General features: G+C 40.6%; 1 protein-coding gene across 26 annotated transcripts in view; it reads right to left on the minus strand.

The window, feature by feature from the left end:
* SEL1L2 (SEL1L2 adaptor subunit of SYVN1 ubiquitin ligase) overlaps positions 1 to 18,287 on the minus strand; it is a 149,088-nt gene that overhangs the window by 85,373 nt on the left and 45,428 nt on the right. For 25 of the 26 annotated variants that reach the window (XM_035302853.3, XM_035302850.3, XM_078371381.1 and 22 more), the window contains one exon: positions 16,908 to 16,963. The exons of the other annotated variant lie outside the window; for it this stretch is intronic. Coding sequence is in view for 14 of the 25 variants with exons in the window: in XM_035302850.3 (XP_035158741.1) it covers positions 16,908 to 16,963 (56 nt within the window). In the remaining 11 variants the exon portion in view is untranslated. The remainder of the gene's footprint in view (positions 1 to 16,907; positions 16,964 to 18,287) is intronic. 26 annotated transcript variants of the gene reach the window in all.

Raw genomic sequence — 18,287 nt, forward strand, 5'->3', positions numbered from 1 at the left:
GCTGAGTTTCTGCCAGGGAAGATAATAATTGATAAAAGGAGGTTGTTTTTAAAAAGGGAAAGGGGAGGGGAAGTGATAAAAGTTGGTGTTATTTGACACAGGATAGTTAGGGAGAAGTTCTCTGATTACATCTGAGTACAGTCCTGTGGGAAGGGAGGGAGTTAGCCATGCGAATAACCTTAGGAAGGGAGTTCTGGCAGAGGAAATGGCAAATGCAAAGGCACTGAAGCAGGAGCACACCGGTGTGCAAGGAAGACAGGGTAACTGGAGCACAGTGAGTGAGGTGGGGAGAGGGGGGAATAACGAGGCACAGAGGCAGTGCTGAGGTCAGGCTCAGGATTGGGAGTTGTGATCTGTGTGAACAGGAGCCCTGTGGAGCGTCCCAAGCAGAGAAGCGATATTGACTAACTTAAATTTCAGAAGCATCATTCTGGCTCATGTGTGGAGAATATAATATCTTAGAGAAGGAGTGGGGAAAAGAGGCCAATTGAAATAACCCACTTGAGAGTTGATGTTGACAGTGAAGAAAGAAGACAGTAGAGGGGGAAATGGTGATAGTGCTTGTGGTTGGTTTCTGGAGATATTCCGGAAACACTGCTGACGAGATTTTCTGTTGAGGGGTTTATTGTGTGAATTTTAATTTTTAAACAGCAAATGCAATAAAAGCATATTGTAAACTCTCCTGGGCCCATCTCCATAGACTAGCTATAGCTCTTCATCAGAGAAAGAAGCTGTGTTTTGATAGTCTTTTAAATCTTCACTTGCCCTTTTGCCTCTTCACTTCCCTGTATCTTGGAGACTTGAAATAGCCTTTGCCAAAATTATGACAGTGAAAGAGAGCTGACCTAACCCAACTCCATCTTACCTGTAACCTCCAAACTGCTTTGGTCTTTCTGGGGTGTGGGCCAAGCTAACTTTGGGAGAAATTTAGTTTATAGTTTAAATAATAGTTTACTTTATAGTTTAAATGATAGTTTATAGTTTAAAATGATAATAGCCTTTCCCCAAAACTAAACCACCTTTGTAAAACTAATAAAAGACCACCAGGTTAGGAGGATGACAGGGACCTGAATTCTGCTAAGACAAAGGCATAGTTCAATGATTACCAGCCACTATTCTAGAGGTCACAAGATTTGCAACTTCCCCAATGGCTTCTGTAAATAACATCACTGTTGTATAACATAAGATTGACCTTTTGAGATGTCTTTTGAGGCCCACCTAGACCAATGACTCCTCTGTGGTGCCCATCCAGAAGTGGATTCCGTGCACAGAGACTGTCTTCCACACCCAGATGATTGCATCCCTAACCAATCAGCAGTACCCATTCCCTAACCTCCTGCCCACCAAAGTATTATTAAGAAACCCTAGCCTTGGAATTTTCAAGGAGGTTGATGTGAGTAATAATAAAACTCTGGTTTCCCATTTAGCCGGTTCTATGTGAATTAAATCATTTTTCAATTGCAATTCCCCTGTGTTGATATATTGGCTTTATCTGGGCAGAAGGCAAGATGAACCCACTGAGTGGTTACAGATTCATGCTGGATATGTTTTTCTCAAGCATGCCTTTGAACATAGCACTGCCCAACTCAAGCCTTCAGTTCTCAAGAACAGCAGGATAAAATCAAACCACTTGGCACAAAATCTAAGATTCCTCAGCATCTGACCTAAAAATGTCACAGTGAACTCGTTTCTTACTACTACCTCACCTACGCAAACATTGGTGACAGCCAAACTCTTCTACTCACTGTTCCACAGATAGAATAGGTTCTTTCCTACTTTCTTGTTTTTACTTAAACCGTTTTCATTGTCTCTTCTTTTCTGTTATCTCCAATATTACACCTGCTTCAAGGCCCAACTGAGAATCTTTCTCCCCAAGACCTGTCAGTATCATTGTGACCCACAGTGATGGCACGTTCACTGAACTTGTAGTTTCTTTGCTTCTTGGTTAGCAGTAATAAGACAGCCAAATGCCTGGGGAGATATAAAGGGGTTGTCGGAGAATTTCCAACCCTCCCCACAAATGTTTATATCAGATGAGGGTCTGGAGCCTGACATGTGCACTGAGGGAAGTGGGTGGAACCACGGGGAAATCAGGCCTTACACAGGGTAGGAGCCTGACCTTGTGATCTGCCTGCATCAGCCTTCCAAAGTGCTGGGATTGCAGGCATATACCTTTGCACCTGGCCCAGAAAACGTTTTTTAATAACTTCTGATTTAAAAGACTCTGTCAGTCTGCTAAGGCTAGACATTTGACTTAAGGGTTTTTACACTGTTTTGTTTGGATGAAAATTAGTTTTATTCTGAAAACAACACAGAATTTAACTTTTTAAACACAGGAAACCTTGAGTACATTTAGCATATAAACAGATATCTTTTTCACAATCATCCATCCCAATTGCTCATATCTCAAAATAATTGTTATAGATTGTAAAACTTTAATTGACATTCCTCGCATCATATTTTCTGTTTACCACTTATTAGCTGTGTCTAACTGTAAGCAAATTAACCTCTCTGTGACTCAGTTTACCCCCTGTAAAATAGGGGTAATAAATTGCCTATCTCATTGGGTTTTTTTGAGGATCAAATGAGTTAATACTTGTGAAGGGCCTTGGATGCTGCAAGCAGTAAATAAATATTAACTGCTATTATTATATTAACTATATATGTTTTCTGTCTAAATACATTTTTCTGTTTTTCTGTTTCAGGTTCTAAACTACTAGAATCTGGGTCCTCTGGCTATTTAGTTTGCTCTGTTTGTCAGTAAACAAAGGTGTTCTGAGCCTCAGAAATCAGTAAATATCATTCGTTTTATTGACATATAGTGTTTTTAATCTCTTAAGCAGAATATCTTAAAAATGTTTTACTAGTAGAAAATACTTAAATGTTATACATTTTCTGGAATAATTTCATTCAAAGGCACTGAAGAGGCTGGGCGCGGTGGCTCACGCCCATAATCCCAGCACTTTGGGAGGCCGAGGCGGGTGGATCACGAAGTTAAGAGATCGAGACCATCCTGGTCAACAAGGTGAAACCCGGTCTCTACTAAAAATACAAAAATTAGCTGGGCATGGTGATGCGTGCCTGTAGTCCCAGCTACTCGGGAGGCTGAGGCAGGAGAATCGCTTGAATCCAGGAGGCGGAGGTTGCGGTGAGCCGAGAATGTGCCATTGCACTCCAGCCTGGGTAACAACAGCAAAACTCCATCTCAAAAAAAAAACCAAGGCACTGAACAGCAATTTTAGCGTCTCCTAGCCCCTGTGGCTGCCTGGGCTGTATATGATGATAAATATTTTAGCCCCCAAATTCCATACTTATTCTTTAATAGAATTTCAATAGCAGCAACGTGACTGATGCTAATGGGACTATTTTAATAGCCTCCTCAAATAGTTTTTTTGAGAGGCAATAGGCCTAAACTAATCAAGTAAATGAAATGCCCTTCTTCTTCTTCTTCTTTTTTTTTGAGACGGAGTTTTGCTCTTGTTACCCAGGCTGGAGTGCAATTCGCGATCTCGGCTCACTGCAACCTCCGCCTCCTGGGTTCAGGCAATTCTCCTGCCTTAGCCTCCTCAGTAGCTGGGATTACAGGCATGCGCCACCATGCCCAGCTAATTTTTTTTGTATTTTTTTAGTAGAGACGGGGTTTCACCATGTTGACCAGGATGGTTTCGATCTCTTGACCTCGTGATCCACCCGTCTCGGCCTCCCAAAGTGCTGGGATTACAGGCTTGAGCCACTGTGCCCGGCCTATTATTTATTTATTTATTTTTTGAGGTGGAGTCTCACTCCGTCACCAGGCTGGAATGCAGTGGCAAGATCTCGGCTCACTGCAACCTGCACCTCCCAGGTTCAAGTGATTCTCCTGCCTCAGCCTCCCAAATAGCTGGGACTACAGTTGCCCACCACTCCCAGCCAATTTTTTTATTTTTAGTAGAGACGGGATTTCGCCATGTTGGTCAGGATGATCTCAATCTCCTGACGTTGTGATCCACCCACCTCGGCCTCCCAGAATAATGGGATTACAGGCATGAGCCACTGCTCCCAGCCTATTTCTTTTTTGAGATGGAGTTTTGCTCTTGTTGCCCAAGCTGAGTAGTGGCGCCATCTTGTCTAACTGCAGACTCTGCCTGCCTGGCTCAAGTAATCCTCCTGCCTCAGCCTCCCGAGTAGCTGGGATTACAGGTACCTGCCACCACATCTGGCTAATTTTTTGTATTTTTAGTACAGACAGGGTTTCACCATGTTTGCTAGGCTGGTCTCAAACTCCTGGCCTCGGGTGATCTCACTTCAGGTTCCCAAAGTGCTGGGATTACAGGCATGAGCCACCATGCCCAGCCAACATCCCTATTCTTTAAGAGTTATATAAAAAGCACCGTTTCATTCATTCAATACATTTGTATTAGAGATTCACTAGGAACTGAAGATAGAGTGACAGATAAGACAGAAACATTTTCTGACAGCATGGAGCTCCCATTTGTCTTTAAGAAATACAATAACCAGTAAACAAATAAATGAACCAATTAGTATCAGATATCAATACATGCTATGAAGAGAATAAAGCAAGAAAATGTAAAAAGTGAAATATGGGGTGAAGAGGGGATGATGCATAATTTTGATTGGGTACCCAAGAAAAATTTTACAGAAGAGGTGACTTTGAAGCCAAGAATTTAATGACAAACAAGTAGTACTGAGAAGATATGGAGGCAGAGCATTCCAGGCAGAAAGAACAGCAAGTACTAATTCCTAAAGTGGGAACAAATTTGTATGTTCCAGGAATGGAAATAAGACCCAAACAGCTGAAAGAGGGTGAACCAAGGGGAGAATTATCAAAGAGAAAGACACAGAGAGAAGTAGGGGGTGATATCATACAGGGACATGGTAAGGAGGTGGCATTTTATTTGAAGGACAAGAGGAAGATATTGTGGTCCTAGGTGACAAGCTCTGATTGATGTTTTAGAAGACCATTCTGGCTGGCATGTGAGGAACAGATTATACAGCATTAAGAGTGGGAGCAGGGGCTGGACGTGGTGGCTCGTGCCTGTAATCCCAGCACTTTGGGAGGTCAAGTGTGTGAATCACCTGAGGTCAGGAGTTCAAGACCAGCCTAGCCAACATGGCAAAACCCCATCTCTACTAAAAAATACAAAAATTAGCTGGGTATATTGGTGCACACCTGTAATCCCAGTACTTTGGGAGGCCGAGGCAGGTGCATCACGAGGTCAGGAGTTCAAGACCAGCCTGGCCAACATGGTGAAACCCTGTCTCTACTAAAAATACAAAAATTAGCTGGGTGTGGTGGCATGCACCTGTAGTCCCAGATGCTGAGGAGGCTGAGGCAGGAGAATTGCTTGAACTTGAGAGGCAGAGGTTGCAGTGAGCTGAGATAGAGCCACTGCACTCCAGCCTGGGTGATAGAGCAAGACTCTGTCTCAAAAAAAAAAAAAAAAAAAATGAGCCAGCCATGGCATAATTAGCCAGGTGTGGTGGCCTGTAATCCCAGCTATTCAGGAGGCTGAGGCAGGGAAATTGCTTGAACATGGGAGGCAGAGGTTGCAGTGAGCAGAGGTTGCAGTGAGTCGAGATTGTACCACTGCATTCCAGCCTGGGTGACAGAGCAAGACTTCATCTCAAAAAATGAAAAACAAACAAACAAACAAACAAACAAAGAGTGGGAGCAGGAAAAACAGTTTGGAGACTATTGCGGTTAACTAAGTGAAGGATGATGTGACTCAGGTGAGTTAAGCAATGGAGTTAAATTATATGGGCAGACTTAGGGTATGTTTTAGAAGTGTAACAGTACTGACTCCATGTTAGAGAAAAGCTAGCTTGCTTGCTTGAATATAATTATTAGTTTGCTTGAGTCTGGAGATTATTCACTAAAAACAGCACCTTCAACAGAGATAAAAGAAAAGACACAGACCAACATCGCTGGGAATGAGCTGACCGGCCTTGTAAGAACAGTTTGATGACACCTGCAGAAGGTCACAGGCATTGTGACCTACAAAGCAATGATTAACTGCCTGCCTGAGACTCCACACATTTCACAAGAATGTTTCAATCATCACTTCCCCTCTTTTCCCTTAAAAACTCCTGATCTAGAGGAACTGTTTATAAGGGTGATCTTTGGATGCTAATTCACTACCTTCCCAGATTTCTGGCTTCTTGAATAAAGCTAACTTTCATTTCATCTAAGCTCTTTTCCTGAGTTTTTGGCTTTCAAGTGATAAGTGGCCTGGTTACAGAAGTGATGCAAATAGAAATGGAGACGGACTGAATATAGGGGTAAGAGAAAAGACAAGGTCAAAGATAATTTCTTGTTTTTGGGCAAGACACGCTGAGTATATGGAGATTCCAGTTATAAGGATGGAGAAGACTGGGGATAGGGGAGATTTTTGGAGGGAATCACAGTCTCCCCCAACCCCCTAATACACAAACCTGTATATGTGGTAATGTCTTCAAATTGTGTGCCTATATATGAAACATTAAATGTATTTGTCCAAGAATAGAGTAAGAGCGAGTCATGTTTGATACGGAATAGGACGTCAGCATCATCCCTTGAAAATGACACGTGGGAAGTAAAAGAAGTGGAAGGTGAGAATTCTTTGCCCACCAGTGATTTACTTTTCCTAGGGCTCAACAAAGGCATTTCTTGTTTTCCTTAACGATCTATGTCGCTTTTTCTTTCCTGGTTCATATCCCCCTAAAGAGTCACTGTTCTTTGGCACTGTGTAATACTTTAAATTCTGCTGAAAAAGATCTTGGGAAAAAGAGCAAATGAAAAGTAAGAGCTTATACAAGGCATCAGTGAGGACAAAAGGAGTGGCAAACCAAGACTAGCTGGTCACCTCCTCACCAGTGAGCCTTGTCTAGGTAAATGAACAAGGTGCTATCAAGCTATAATGTGGCAGAGAACACAGGCTGCTGCCATTGATTTGATGAAAGGGAGAAATTAATTTCTACTTTTCCCACTACATATAGATGCAGATTCCATATACTATGTTTATGGTATATGGAATCTATATTTCCAAAGAGTATGAACACTAATGCCCCAGACATCATAAGAGAAAAGCCAGGTTATGATGAAAGCCAAGAAGAAGTGAAAAACAAAGTAAATGAGTTTTTCTGTAAGAAAGCAAGACGTTCCTAGGTCATTGGTTCTGAAAGTATGGTCCCTGAAGTCTGTTAGACGAACAAATTATCTGCTCCACCTGAAGTCTTAAGAATCAGAAACTCTGGGAGTGAAGTCCAGCAATCTGTGTTTTAACAAGTCCTCCAGGTGATTCTGAAGCATGCCAAAGTTTAAGAACCCCTGCCCTAGGTAATAGTGGAAGAAGGTTGTCAGCACAGGAGAGTGAAATTGAAGCTCAGCATTAAATAATGCAAAAATTTAACATCAGCCATAACACAGTGAAGATATATATATACGTATAGCAAAGACTCACATAGAAGCAAATGTTTTAATTATGGTTTTCCATCAGGAATTTAAAATATGTCAGATTATTTGTTTTCTAGGTCTTAAATAAATGCATGTATGTTTGAAAAAAATAGGGGCTGGCAATTTTAAATGTTAAAATCAACTCTTAATAGTTTTTCCTCTCTCAAAATAAGATTTTATTTATGAGATATTTACATTGAAGCAAAACTGTTTTTGTTAATGGACTTGATGTTTTTTATTTTTTCCTAGGCTTTTCAATTAAGAATATGAGACAATCTCAGGATACATTTTCCTAACACATCTAAGATTTTTTAAAACAAAGCAAATATGTTAGATGCAATAACCATCCCTAAGTTAGAAGAATAACTATTCCTTGTAGAGAAGAAGTAACTCATTCAGTTACTTCAGCAAATTATCAGTAAAAATATTTCTCTCTCTTGGGAAGGCTATTGCTTGTTATTTTATTGTGTATTTGAGAATCCGCAATAGTGGTCTGTCAGACATACACTTGGTGGTGAACTCCGTCAAGAATCAGCAGCTTGGTTTTCAGGCTTTAAACTCTCTTTGGCTTGAAGGTCAGGTTTCACTGGGGACCTGTCCCTGTCTGCCTAGGAATTTGTCTGGCTTCTGTTACTATCAGTACAAAGGCCCTGAGGTAGATAAACTTGGGAACTCCAGAGACAGCATAGAGGACAATGTAGCTGGAATAAGGTGAATAATGAGGAGAATGGTTAGAGCTCAGAGAAAGAGCAAACACCAGGTCATGTAAGGCCCGTGGGATGTGATGAAGAGTTTGGATTTTGTCTTAAGTTAATGGAATACATACTGTGAGGTGAATAGGCTGCGATAGAACAAAAATGCAGGAGATCAGGGAATTGGCTACCACAGAGTCCAGATGGGTGAGCTGGTGGCTGGTAGTGGAGTAGTTAAAAGGGACTGGATTCTGGATATTTTAATGACCAAGATAACTGGTATGTTGGGTATGAGAGAAAGAAGCAGAGGGTGAGCTTATGATTTTTATTCTAAGCATCTGGTGGACGAAGGAGCCATTAACTGGCATAGAAGACATCAGGAAAGGAACTGGTTTGGAGTTGAGAAAAATCAAGAGTTCAGTAGTCAACATGTCAAGTCTCAGATCCATTTCACACATCCCAGTAAATAGGTGCCTGAAGAAGTTTGTGTCTGAGGTTGAGGCAGTGCAGGTTACAGCTGCTGGTAGGTTGATAGAGTTGTTAATGGGTGGATATAGAATTGCTCTTCAATCTGTTTCCTTTTTTTCAGTGTGAGCAATTCAAAGCATTTTGCTAAATGCATTAGGAGAATGGTTTTCTGAAACTAGAGAACAAACAAAACCCAGAAATGTCATCAGTTGAGATGTGTTGGAATTTTGAGAAGGGAGAAGGTATGAAACAGTGATCCTAGAGATGTAGAATAGTACATTTGACTAGGGAGATGTTCAAGTTTGCTAGGAAACACTGAAGGCCTTCTTGGGCTGTGGCCATAAAATTAAAATGAGACTGGTTGCCTGATTCTGTTTATTCCCAGCCATGTTCAGCTACCCAGGAATTGAGTAGTTGGAAAACTACATTTCAAATGAAATGGAGTGCAAGGGAAGTAACTAAATGAAAGATCTATATGAGGATGTGATTTCACAGCACTTGCAATGTTATCTGCAATTCCCAAATCCAAAAAAATTCTGAACACTGAAAGCTTTTTCATTAGTTTGGTGCTCAAAATCAGTTGCTGTGAAAACTTGACCTGACCTTATGTTAGGTTATTTCTGTTCTTTATCCCCTTTAGGATGATATTCTTATGTTTTGCTGCATACATGTTAATGAACACAATGTATTTCCTCAATCTCTACTAGGGTATTCTATAACACATGAGGGGCGTGTGTGTGTATGTTTCTCCCTCCCTTTCTCGATCTCTTTAACATTTGACATTATTTTATATTATTACACTATTTACATATATATATATATATATATATTTACATTTCTAGAAGTTTTTTAAGACTTTGAATTCTGCCTCACACTGTTCCAAAAAATTGCAGGGGAGGGAATACTTTCAAACTTATTCTATTAGGTCAGCATTACCCCAATACCAAAGCTAGACAAGGACACTACCAGGAAAGAAAAATACAGACCAATGTCTCTGATAAACACTGATGCAAAAATCTTCAAAGTACTAGCAAATTGAATTCAGCAGCATATTAAAAAATTACATACTGGGCTGGGTGCGGTGGCTCACACCTGTAATCCCAGCACTTTGGGAGGCCAAGGCGGGCAGATCATGAGGTCAAGAGAACGAGACCATCCTGGCCAACAGAGTAAAACCCGTCTCTACTAAAATACAAAAATTAGCTGAGCGTGGTGGCACATGCCTGTAGTTCTAGCTACTCGGGAGGCTGAGGCAGGAGAATTGCTTGAACCCGGGAGGTGGGGGTTGCAGTGAGCAGAGATCGCACCACTGCACTCCAGCCTGGCTCCTGGCGACAAAGCGAGACTCTGTCTCAAAAAAAAAAATTACATATCATGGCCAAGTGGGATTTTTTTCTGATATGCAAGGATGGTTCCACACATGAAATTATGTAATATGTCACATTAACAATATAAAGGACTACATAAACACATGATTATCTCAACTGATGGAGAAAAAGAATTTGACAAAATTTGACATACTTTTGTGATAAAAAGCATTCAACAACGAATAGAAGAAAATTACCTTAATGTGATAAATAAAGACCATATATGAAGGGTTAAAGTTAATATCATACTCAATTGTTAAAGACTGAAAGCTTTTCCTTTGAGATCAGGTGCAAAGCAAGAATACCCACTGATACTGCTTTCATTCAACATAGTACTGAAAGCCCTAGCTAGAGCAATTAGGAAATAAATTTAACTAGGGAAAAGTTATAAAATAAATAAAAGTTATCCAGATTGGAACGGAAGAAGTAAAATTATCTGTTCACAGAAGATATAATCTCATATGCAGAAATCTCTAGAGATTCTACACACAAAAAAACTGCTAGATATAAACAAAGTTTTTTTAAAAGTTGCAGAATACAAAATCAATACAAAATAATTGTTTCTATGTACTACAAAGAAGAAAATAAAAAAATTAAAAAAAATTCAATTTAAAATAGCATAAAAAAGAATAAAGTACTTATAAAGAAACTTAGTCAAGATGACAAAAGACTTGTATTAAAAAAAACTATAGGCTGGGTGTGATAGCTAACGTTTGTAATTCCAGACTCCATCTCAAAAAAACAAAAACAAAACTATAAAACTTGCTGAAAGAAATTAAAGAAGACACTAACAAATGGAAATGATGGTGGTGGTGGCCTGCCTAGAGCAGCCACTGCAGAAATGCCAGCTACAGCAGAGGAGGCACGCTCAGAGCTATTTGTTCCATGGAGCCAGTGGAAGCTGGGAACAGGAGGGAGCCACACCCCATTCTGAGTTGGCCAGGTGGAGCCCCACCTTCCTGGGGGCAGCTGTAGCCACCCAGCTGTGGCTGCAGACCCAGGCATCCCTGTGCTCCCGGGGCTGAGAAACACTCCCATCCCTACAGGCTCAGAAGTGCTTGTTCCCACTGCCTGGCCTTTCCAGTGCCTGGTACCTGCTCTGATTTTGGAGTAAAGTTGAGGCCAAGCTTGGGCACTGTTACAATCCAGCTGCTTTGTGTGCACTTGGGTTGGTGCTGACATGCTAGCCCCCTGCTGCCTCAGTCCCCTCTGGACTTTGGGCACCGAGCATGGGAGGGAGGCTGAGGGGGTGCTGAGGGTGGCTCAATGAAGGCCTGCAGGTGCCACTCCACATGAACATCCTGGGCACCATGGATGATATGCAGATGGCAGACAGGCTCCTGGGTGGAAAGGGACAGGTCCCCAGTGAAACCCCACCTTCAAGCCAGAAAGCCTGGGGATCAGGCTCTCAGTTCCAGGTGGAGTCTGAGGCTAGGAGTAAGAACTTACGGTGCTTTTTCCAGGCCCACCCATGGACCAATTAGCATGCAGTTTATCTCTTCTGCACCCATAAAAACTCTCGGACTCAGCCAAACTCGGCAGACATCAAGACAACCTGCTTGCACATAGGAGATGCCTACTCCATACCTCCTCTCCGCTGAGGGCTGCAGAGATGGTAGGATGATCTACCTGCAGTTAAGAGCTACCCATTCCAGGTCTCCTCTCTGCTGATGGCTGCAGACTCAATGGGATGACCTGCCTGAGGACAGGAACTACTCACCCTGGGTCTTCTCTCCACTGAGAGGTGCACTTATGAGGACCACCTGCTTGCAGAAAGGCACTACCCACTTTGGGCCTCCTGAAAGCTGTACTGTCGCTCAGTGAAGTACCTGTTTGCCTTGCTAACCCTCCAGTTGTCTGTGTACCTCATTCTTCCTCGATGCAGGACAAGAACTTGGGACCAGCTAAATGGTGGGACTGAAAGAGCTGTAACACCAACAGGGCTAAAACATGCCCCCACACTTCAGGCAATGGGAAGAAAAGAAGAGCTGCAGCCTTTCCAGGAGCTCAGACCTAGGGCCTCCCAAGCCAGGTCTGTGACACCCTCTAGGGGGCTCTGTGGTTTCTGGTATCTCCAAGCTTCCAGGCACCACTGCGTTCCTTTCATCCAGAGGCAGGGACCCACAACAAAAGCTGCTTGCAGTGCATCTGATTCAGCCACAGGCTTGCTGTTGCTAATCCTTGTTTTGTTTTTCAGGGTCAAGAAAACTTATTTTGAACTATTTATGGCCTTTAATAATTGAGTAAGGTATACTTCTGTGAGCAAAATTTGGAGCATGTTTTGTCTTTCTGCCTAGTTTATCTAGAATTTGAAAATGATCTATGAGTATTTTTAACTTATGGCAATATAGTTATTTGCATCAGAGCAATAAGAATCTTTTGCAACAGGATGCAATTGGAGAAACTGGTTGTTTTGTCAAGGCTTTGACTGAAAGGATACGCTTCCCTTTATGGAGCCAAGCTTGACTTGCAGAGCTGATAAAAGCCCCTTTGAGAAAAAAAACTAGCCTCATACTCTCATCTATGCAGTCCCTGTAGAGGGTTTCTGACCTGTGGTCACTAAAGAATGACACTTTCTAACAGGCCCAGGAGCCCCAAGTTTATCTTGGGACCTTAAGAGGAGAGGATTACACAACTCACAGGTATTTGAGGATACAAACCCATGGTGGGGTTCAGATTTAAAAGGTCTTATCTGAGATTCCTTGTGGAACAGAGTTCCATCAAATCTGAAAGGCTTATGTAGAAATAGTTATTCTTGCTACACTTTATGCAAATAATGAGGCTAAGGATAAAACTAAAGTCTATTTTGCAAAGAACTCAGTCCTATCATGATTTTTTTAAATAAAAATGAGGACTGGAGAGAAAGAAATTATATTTTAAAACGTATACATTTGTCATTAAATTTAAACTCATTAGTTGTTTTTAAGTTTTTGTTTATATTTTTAGACTAACCCTAATTATTCCTGTCAACCAGCAATCTCTAGCTGCAGCTCAGATTGAACAAAAGGTAATGTAAAAATCGGAATCAATATTCTAGTTCTGAGCAATAATCCTGCAAATCCTGCCAGGTGATGGTAATAAACAGGATGCTCATCATGCAGAGGTTTCCTTTTTGGGAAAGGAAGACCAAGGGAGCTAACCAAAGCCAAGCACCTTGCACTCAAATCTTAGCAAGCATAACTATAGCCACCAGTTATCTGGGCATGTCACAGACATCCTTTTCTCTCCCTTGTTGGAGGAGGATTCAATTCCACAGCTTCACCTCAGCATTTGGTTTCTGATAAGGAGTCCATGCACCCCTCCCAAGACACATTTTTCTCCTAAACTCACTTTCAAGCTTCAGTTCAAGCCCTAGGAAAGAAAACCGGATCTAAGGAATCCAGAGGCAGACAACAACAGAGGTTAAAAGACAGTGCAGGTAAGCAGGGCTAATTCCTGCCAATTAAGCCACGCCTCTCATTTCATGGATAAGGGTCATGTTAGTAACTATGGCAAAAACGAGATCTAGGGAACTCCAAGGCTACTGATGGCAGGTGGGATAGAGACATAGGTGAGAGCAGCTAATTCCTATTATCTAGGCCCTCCCTGCTTTATGGGTGCAAGCTACTTTGGCACTTATGGGTAGCACTTGCCAAGGTCACTGGGACTTGAGGATGCAAGGACAGAAGAGGGAAAAAGGATGCTCTTTCTTCTCTCTCTCACATTCCCCCAGGTATATGCTAAAAAGAGAAGGGAACCAGGGATGCCTGCTCCCCTCTTTCTAGATGGGTAGCCACTCCTTTTCAGTCTGCACCCCTTTTGAATGCATCCTGAACCCCGGGACTTCTTTTTTTTTTTTTAAGCCTTCTTTTTCTCCTCCTCTGTCCTCTCTTAACTGATAAGTAATTGTGTCTCTGTACTACAGGACATTCCCGTCAGACGCATCCTCCAAACTGGGAGAGGAGGTTAATTTCCCAAACCTGAGACTGTTTGGCTTAGGATTGAGCTCAGGGGAAGGGAATCCAGAAACTTGATATGCTGGCAAAAGAGTAAAAGATTTTTGTTTTGATTTGTTTTGTTTTTACCAGTCAGGCTTTTGGCCCCCCTCTACCTGTGCAAACTGGTAAAAGGCCTTGGGATTTTTTTGTGTCCTTGCCCATCCTTTTTTTCTTATTTTGATACATGTTTTCTAATAACCTGGTTTGTCTCTTCTCACCTTCTGGCCATCAGACTCCAAATAGCCATGCAACTGAAGCCTTGGAGGATAGCCCTTTCTGCCAAGGACCCTCTGAGGGAGCGCCAACTGCTGTTCCCCAGACAGCGCCTCCTGTCAGCAGGAAGCAGTTAAGATTGGTCTTAGTCCTTATCCTTATTCTAATAGCTGTTAGATGTACTCTGCAGATGGGGGAATGAGACAGTCAAGTGTAAAAGGGTCCCTGGAGAAACTCCAACTGGGCTGCATACTGGGTGAATGGGGTGGAGCCTCAGGAAGTTCTTATTGTTTGCAGGGAGGAGGAGCCTGGCCTCTCCTATTCCAGGGTTGGTAACCTGGATTTAATTTGTGAGCCCACTGGCAAAAAGCACACTCTCTCACTTTGCTGAAAGTCCCTGTTTCCCCCTTTTTTTCCTTTTCACCCAATAAACCCTGCCCTTCTCACCCTTCAAAGTGTCTGCAAGCCTAATTTTTCATGGTCATGTGACAAGGACCCTGTTTTTAGCTGAACTAAGGAGAAAATCCTACAATAGTAGTCTGTCAGCCATACACTTGAGTTGCTCCCTTAGGGGGCCTCAGTTACGTCCCGATAGTACATTAAATACCTGTGGGTTTATTACCTCTGTAATCAGGATCATTCTTTGATGTGGAAGGAAATAGCACACAGAACTCCTGAAAATATTAGATATTTAACACAATACAAATTATCCTTAAACATTTTTTTTTCATGTCTCTGTGTGTGTTTTCAAAAAGTTTTTGTCAGGGAATGGAGAAGTAGATGATTTAAAAAAATTTTTCTTTTGCAAGTTGCGAAGTTGTAAAGCCAGAAAGAGAGAAAAACTATGGAAAGAGCAGCTCTACTTAGGTGAGGTGAGTGTGTGTTTTAAATTATAATGTAAATGATAGTTATTATGGAAGATAACCAGAATTTGCCAAGCCTACATTAGGGGTAGAGATGGAGAGAGGGTGCTTTCAGCCAAATAGTATCCTGCTGATTGCCAAGGCATCATGAAACACTATGGTAAGTTCAGTGAGCTGAGGATACTCTATTCTGGTTGTAGTTTAGCATGCATTTATGGAAACCTTGCGGTAGAGGTATTTGCAGCCTTCGGTCTTTTCATTTCTGCCATCTGTGCTTGGGCCAATGGAATCGAGTAAGATACACAATTTACAAACAGGCTACCCTAGAACATTTACCCCTAATCTTTGACACAAAGGTAGTGTTTTGTTTTGTTTTGTGTTTTGTTTTACTTTCCAATATTCTGAAATATCTTAGAATAGTTCTTAGTTTTCTTTTGTCCTAGGCTTTACAAGGTTGGAAGGGTCCATTCTCATCTTTACTCTGGAGGCCTCATCTTCTAATGCTGGGCATTGGGTAGATGCTTATGGGTCTGAGTGACATCCTTGTTCTCAAGCAGTAAGAGAATTCCAAAAGACATTTCCTGTGTTAGTCAGCAGGCACTGACTGGCAAGATGCCAAGAACCCATGAGAGAAAGCAAAATGACCTGATGAAATGGATGTTCCTTCATTCTCCACTTGCCTGAAGACAACTGAGATTTAGGTGAAGCTCACATCTATTTCTGCTAATAATAATCCCACTGCTAATTATGGGATGTGGTAGTTATAGTGATGAGAAGAGCTATATTCAGAGGAGTTTAGAAAAGGTTGCAATGTACAGAGGGGTTTTAAATTTATATCAATATTTTTCACAGTTTACTTCCTCCATTTGGATTTAAGCTTTACTCATTAATTCAATAAACATTTATTAATAATAAAACATTAATTCAATAAACTGCTGTAGTGTCTGAGGACAACAGCAATGAACACCATAAACAAAAACCCCTGCTCTCATGGAGTTTGTACTCTAATGGAGGGAAAGTGACAACAAATATAATAAAATACTGTATATTACATGGGAAAAATACACAGGGAAGGGGGATAGAAGAAGGTGTTTGACAGGATTTGCAATTTTAGAGAGAGTGATTGTAAATTTAGAGAAGGTTCAGGGAAGGACCCTCTGAAAGATGAAGGTGAAAGAAGGGAGCCCTATGTACATCTGGGTGCAAAGACTTTCCAAGTAGAGAGCACAGGAATGGGGGGAACTTGCCTGGGGTTTCTGAGGAATAGCATGGAGTCCAGTGTGTCTGGAATGATATCGGGGAGATAGTAGCAGGAGCTGATAGAGAAAAAAACTAGGGCCACACCACGGAGCCCAATGAGCAAGCCATTGTAACTGGGTTTCACTCAGTGTGAAATGGAAAATCACTGCTTTATTTGAAATGACTTACTTTATAGGAGTAAATCATTGCTGGGTTGAGAATAAATTGAAAATTTGAATCCCCTACTTCCAACATGTGCAAAGACATCATAAGGTGGGTAAAGTTTAATAAGCATCTGTGACTTCATAAACCAGGCTGGTCTCTGCCCTTTGTGTCTTAATATTTTGCAAAAATAATCGTGGTTTTTGCCATTGACAATAATGGCAAAAACCTCGATTACTTTTGCATCAACCTGATATTTATGACATCAGACAGTCCACAACTTAGAAGACTCAGGCCTGATGACAGTCTTATCTTCTCGCAGTTGACTAAGTTTGTTGAATTAATGAAAGAATAATATTGATTAAGAATTTAAAAAAATAACAGACAATAGTTAATAATTACCACTTTAAGTAATTCTGAGTATCCTGAATAAAAATAGTGCATATAGCCTGAATTTTCTATTAAAAAACATAAAGATTTAGCAAAATATTTACCTGTGTGGTGACATTTCTTTCCTTTTGTCTTTTATTATGTTTTTCTGCTTTGATAGCTGCAATACACAAAACATTTTTATAAAATTTTGAAACATTTTCTTTTTGAAATTTCACTGAATACAATTCCTTGTTTAAAAAACTTCTAGAAAACTTTTAGAATGCTAAGAATAATTGTTGACAATAATTTACAATTTAAAGTTCCCAATAAGGTGTTAAAAATAATTTCTTCACTAATAATTTGTAAAGCTGTAACTTGACACCAGAAACAATCCATATACTCTAATCAAGCATTCTGAAATTGAGTTAATAAGATGAAAGAGTTCTATAAATAATAGAGCTAATTACAATAGTGGAAAAGTTTCTGAGCTAGAAATGTATTTCATTAAACGTATCTGTATAAATAAATACCATCTATAAATAGAAGCTATTAAAACATAGAAGAGGAAATATAACCTTTTATATTTTTATAGGCTCATCCACATGTCAGAGAGATACTAAAAATTAATTGAATGATACAAACATCTGAGAAATGTAGACTGATGATTATATCAGGCTTTGAAATTTGAGAAAATAATTTTCAATGAACCAATTTTAATACATCTTTTTAAATAAATACTATATATATCATATGGAATACCTGCATAATCATTGGCATATTTTGTTTTTGCACAGTGCTTAAAATTCTGCACTCAAAGAAACAAGTCTGAAAATGTGAGACGACAGGGTAACACATCATGATGTGTCAACTTTACTACATTAGTAGTATTGACAAATTTTCAATTGCTGTAAACTAATTTGATGCATCGTAAAAATGATCATATGTTTAGGGAAGTAAATAATACATATATGTGATACGTTCACATTTAACAGACTGAATAATTTGACCACAAACCAATATGAAATAGTCAAAATTTTGTATTTCCAAAAAGTCAAAAGCTTTTAAGAACAGGTCATAAATTTTCTAATGTTATTTCTGACATAATACTTATTAATTTATTTCTACCTTTTTTTGTTTTGTTTTGACACAGAGTCTCACTCTATCACCCAGGTTGGAGTGCAGTGGCACAACATTGGCTCACTGCAACCTCTGCCTCCCATGTTCAAGTGATGCCTCAGACTCCCAGGTAGCTGAGATTACTGACATGCACCACTGCCCCCAGCAAAGTTTTGTATTTTCATTAGAGGCAGTGTTTTGTCTGTTGGCCAGGCTGGTCTTGAACTCCTGACCTCATGTGATCTGCCCACCTCAGTCTAACAAAGTTCTGGGATTACAGGCATGAGCCACTGCACCCAGCTCATTGTGTTTATTAATTTGATGTTTTATTCTTTTCCTTACTGATGAACTTTAGTACTTGGCAGCAGCCTCACAATTCTATGTCT

This window comes from Callithrix jacchus, chromosome 5 (assembly GCF_049354715.1).
Source record: "Callithrix jacchus isolate 240 chromosome 5, calJac240_pri, whole genome shotgun sequence".
Classification (NCBI taxonomy): Eukaryota; Metazoa; Chordata; class Mammalia; order Primates; family Cebidae; genus Callithrix; species Callithrix jacchus.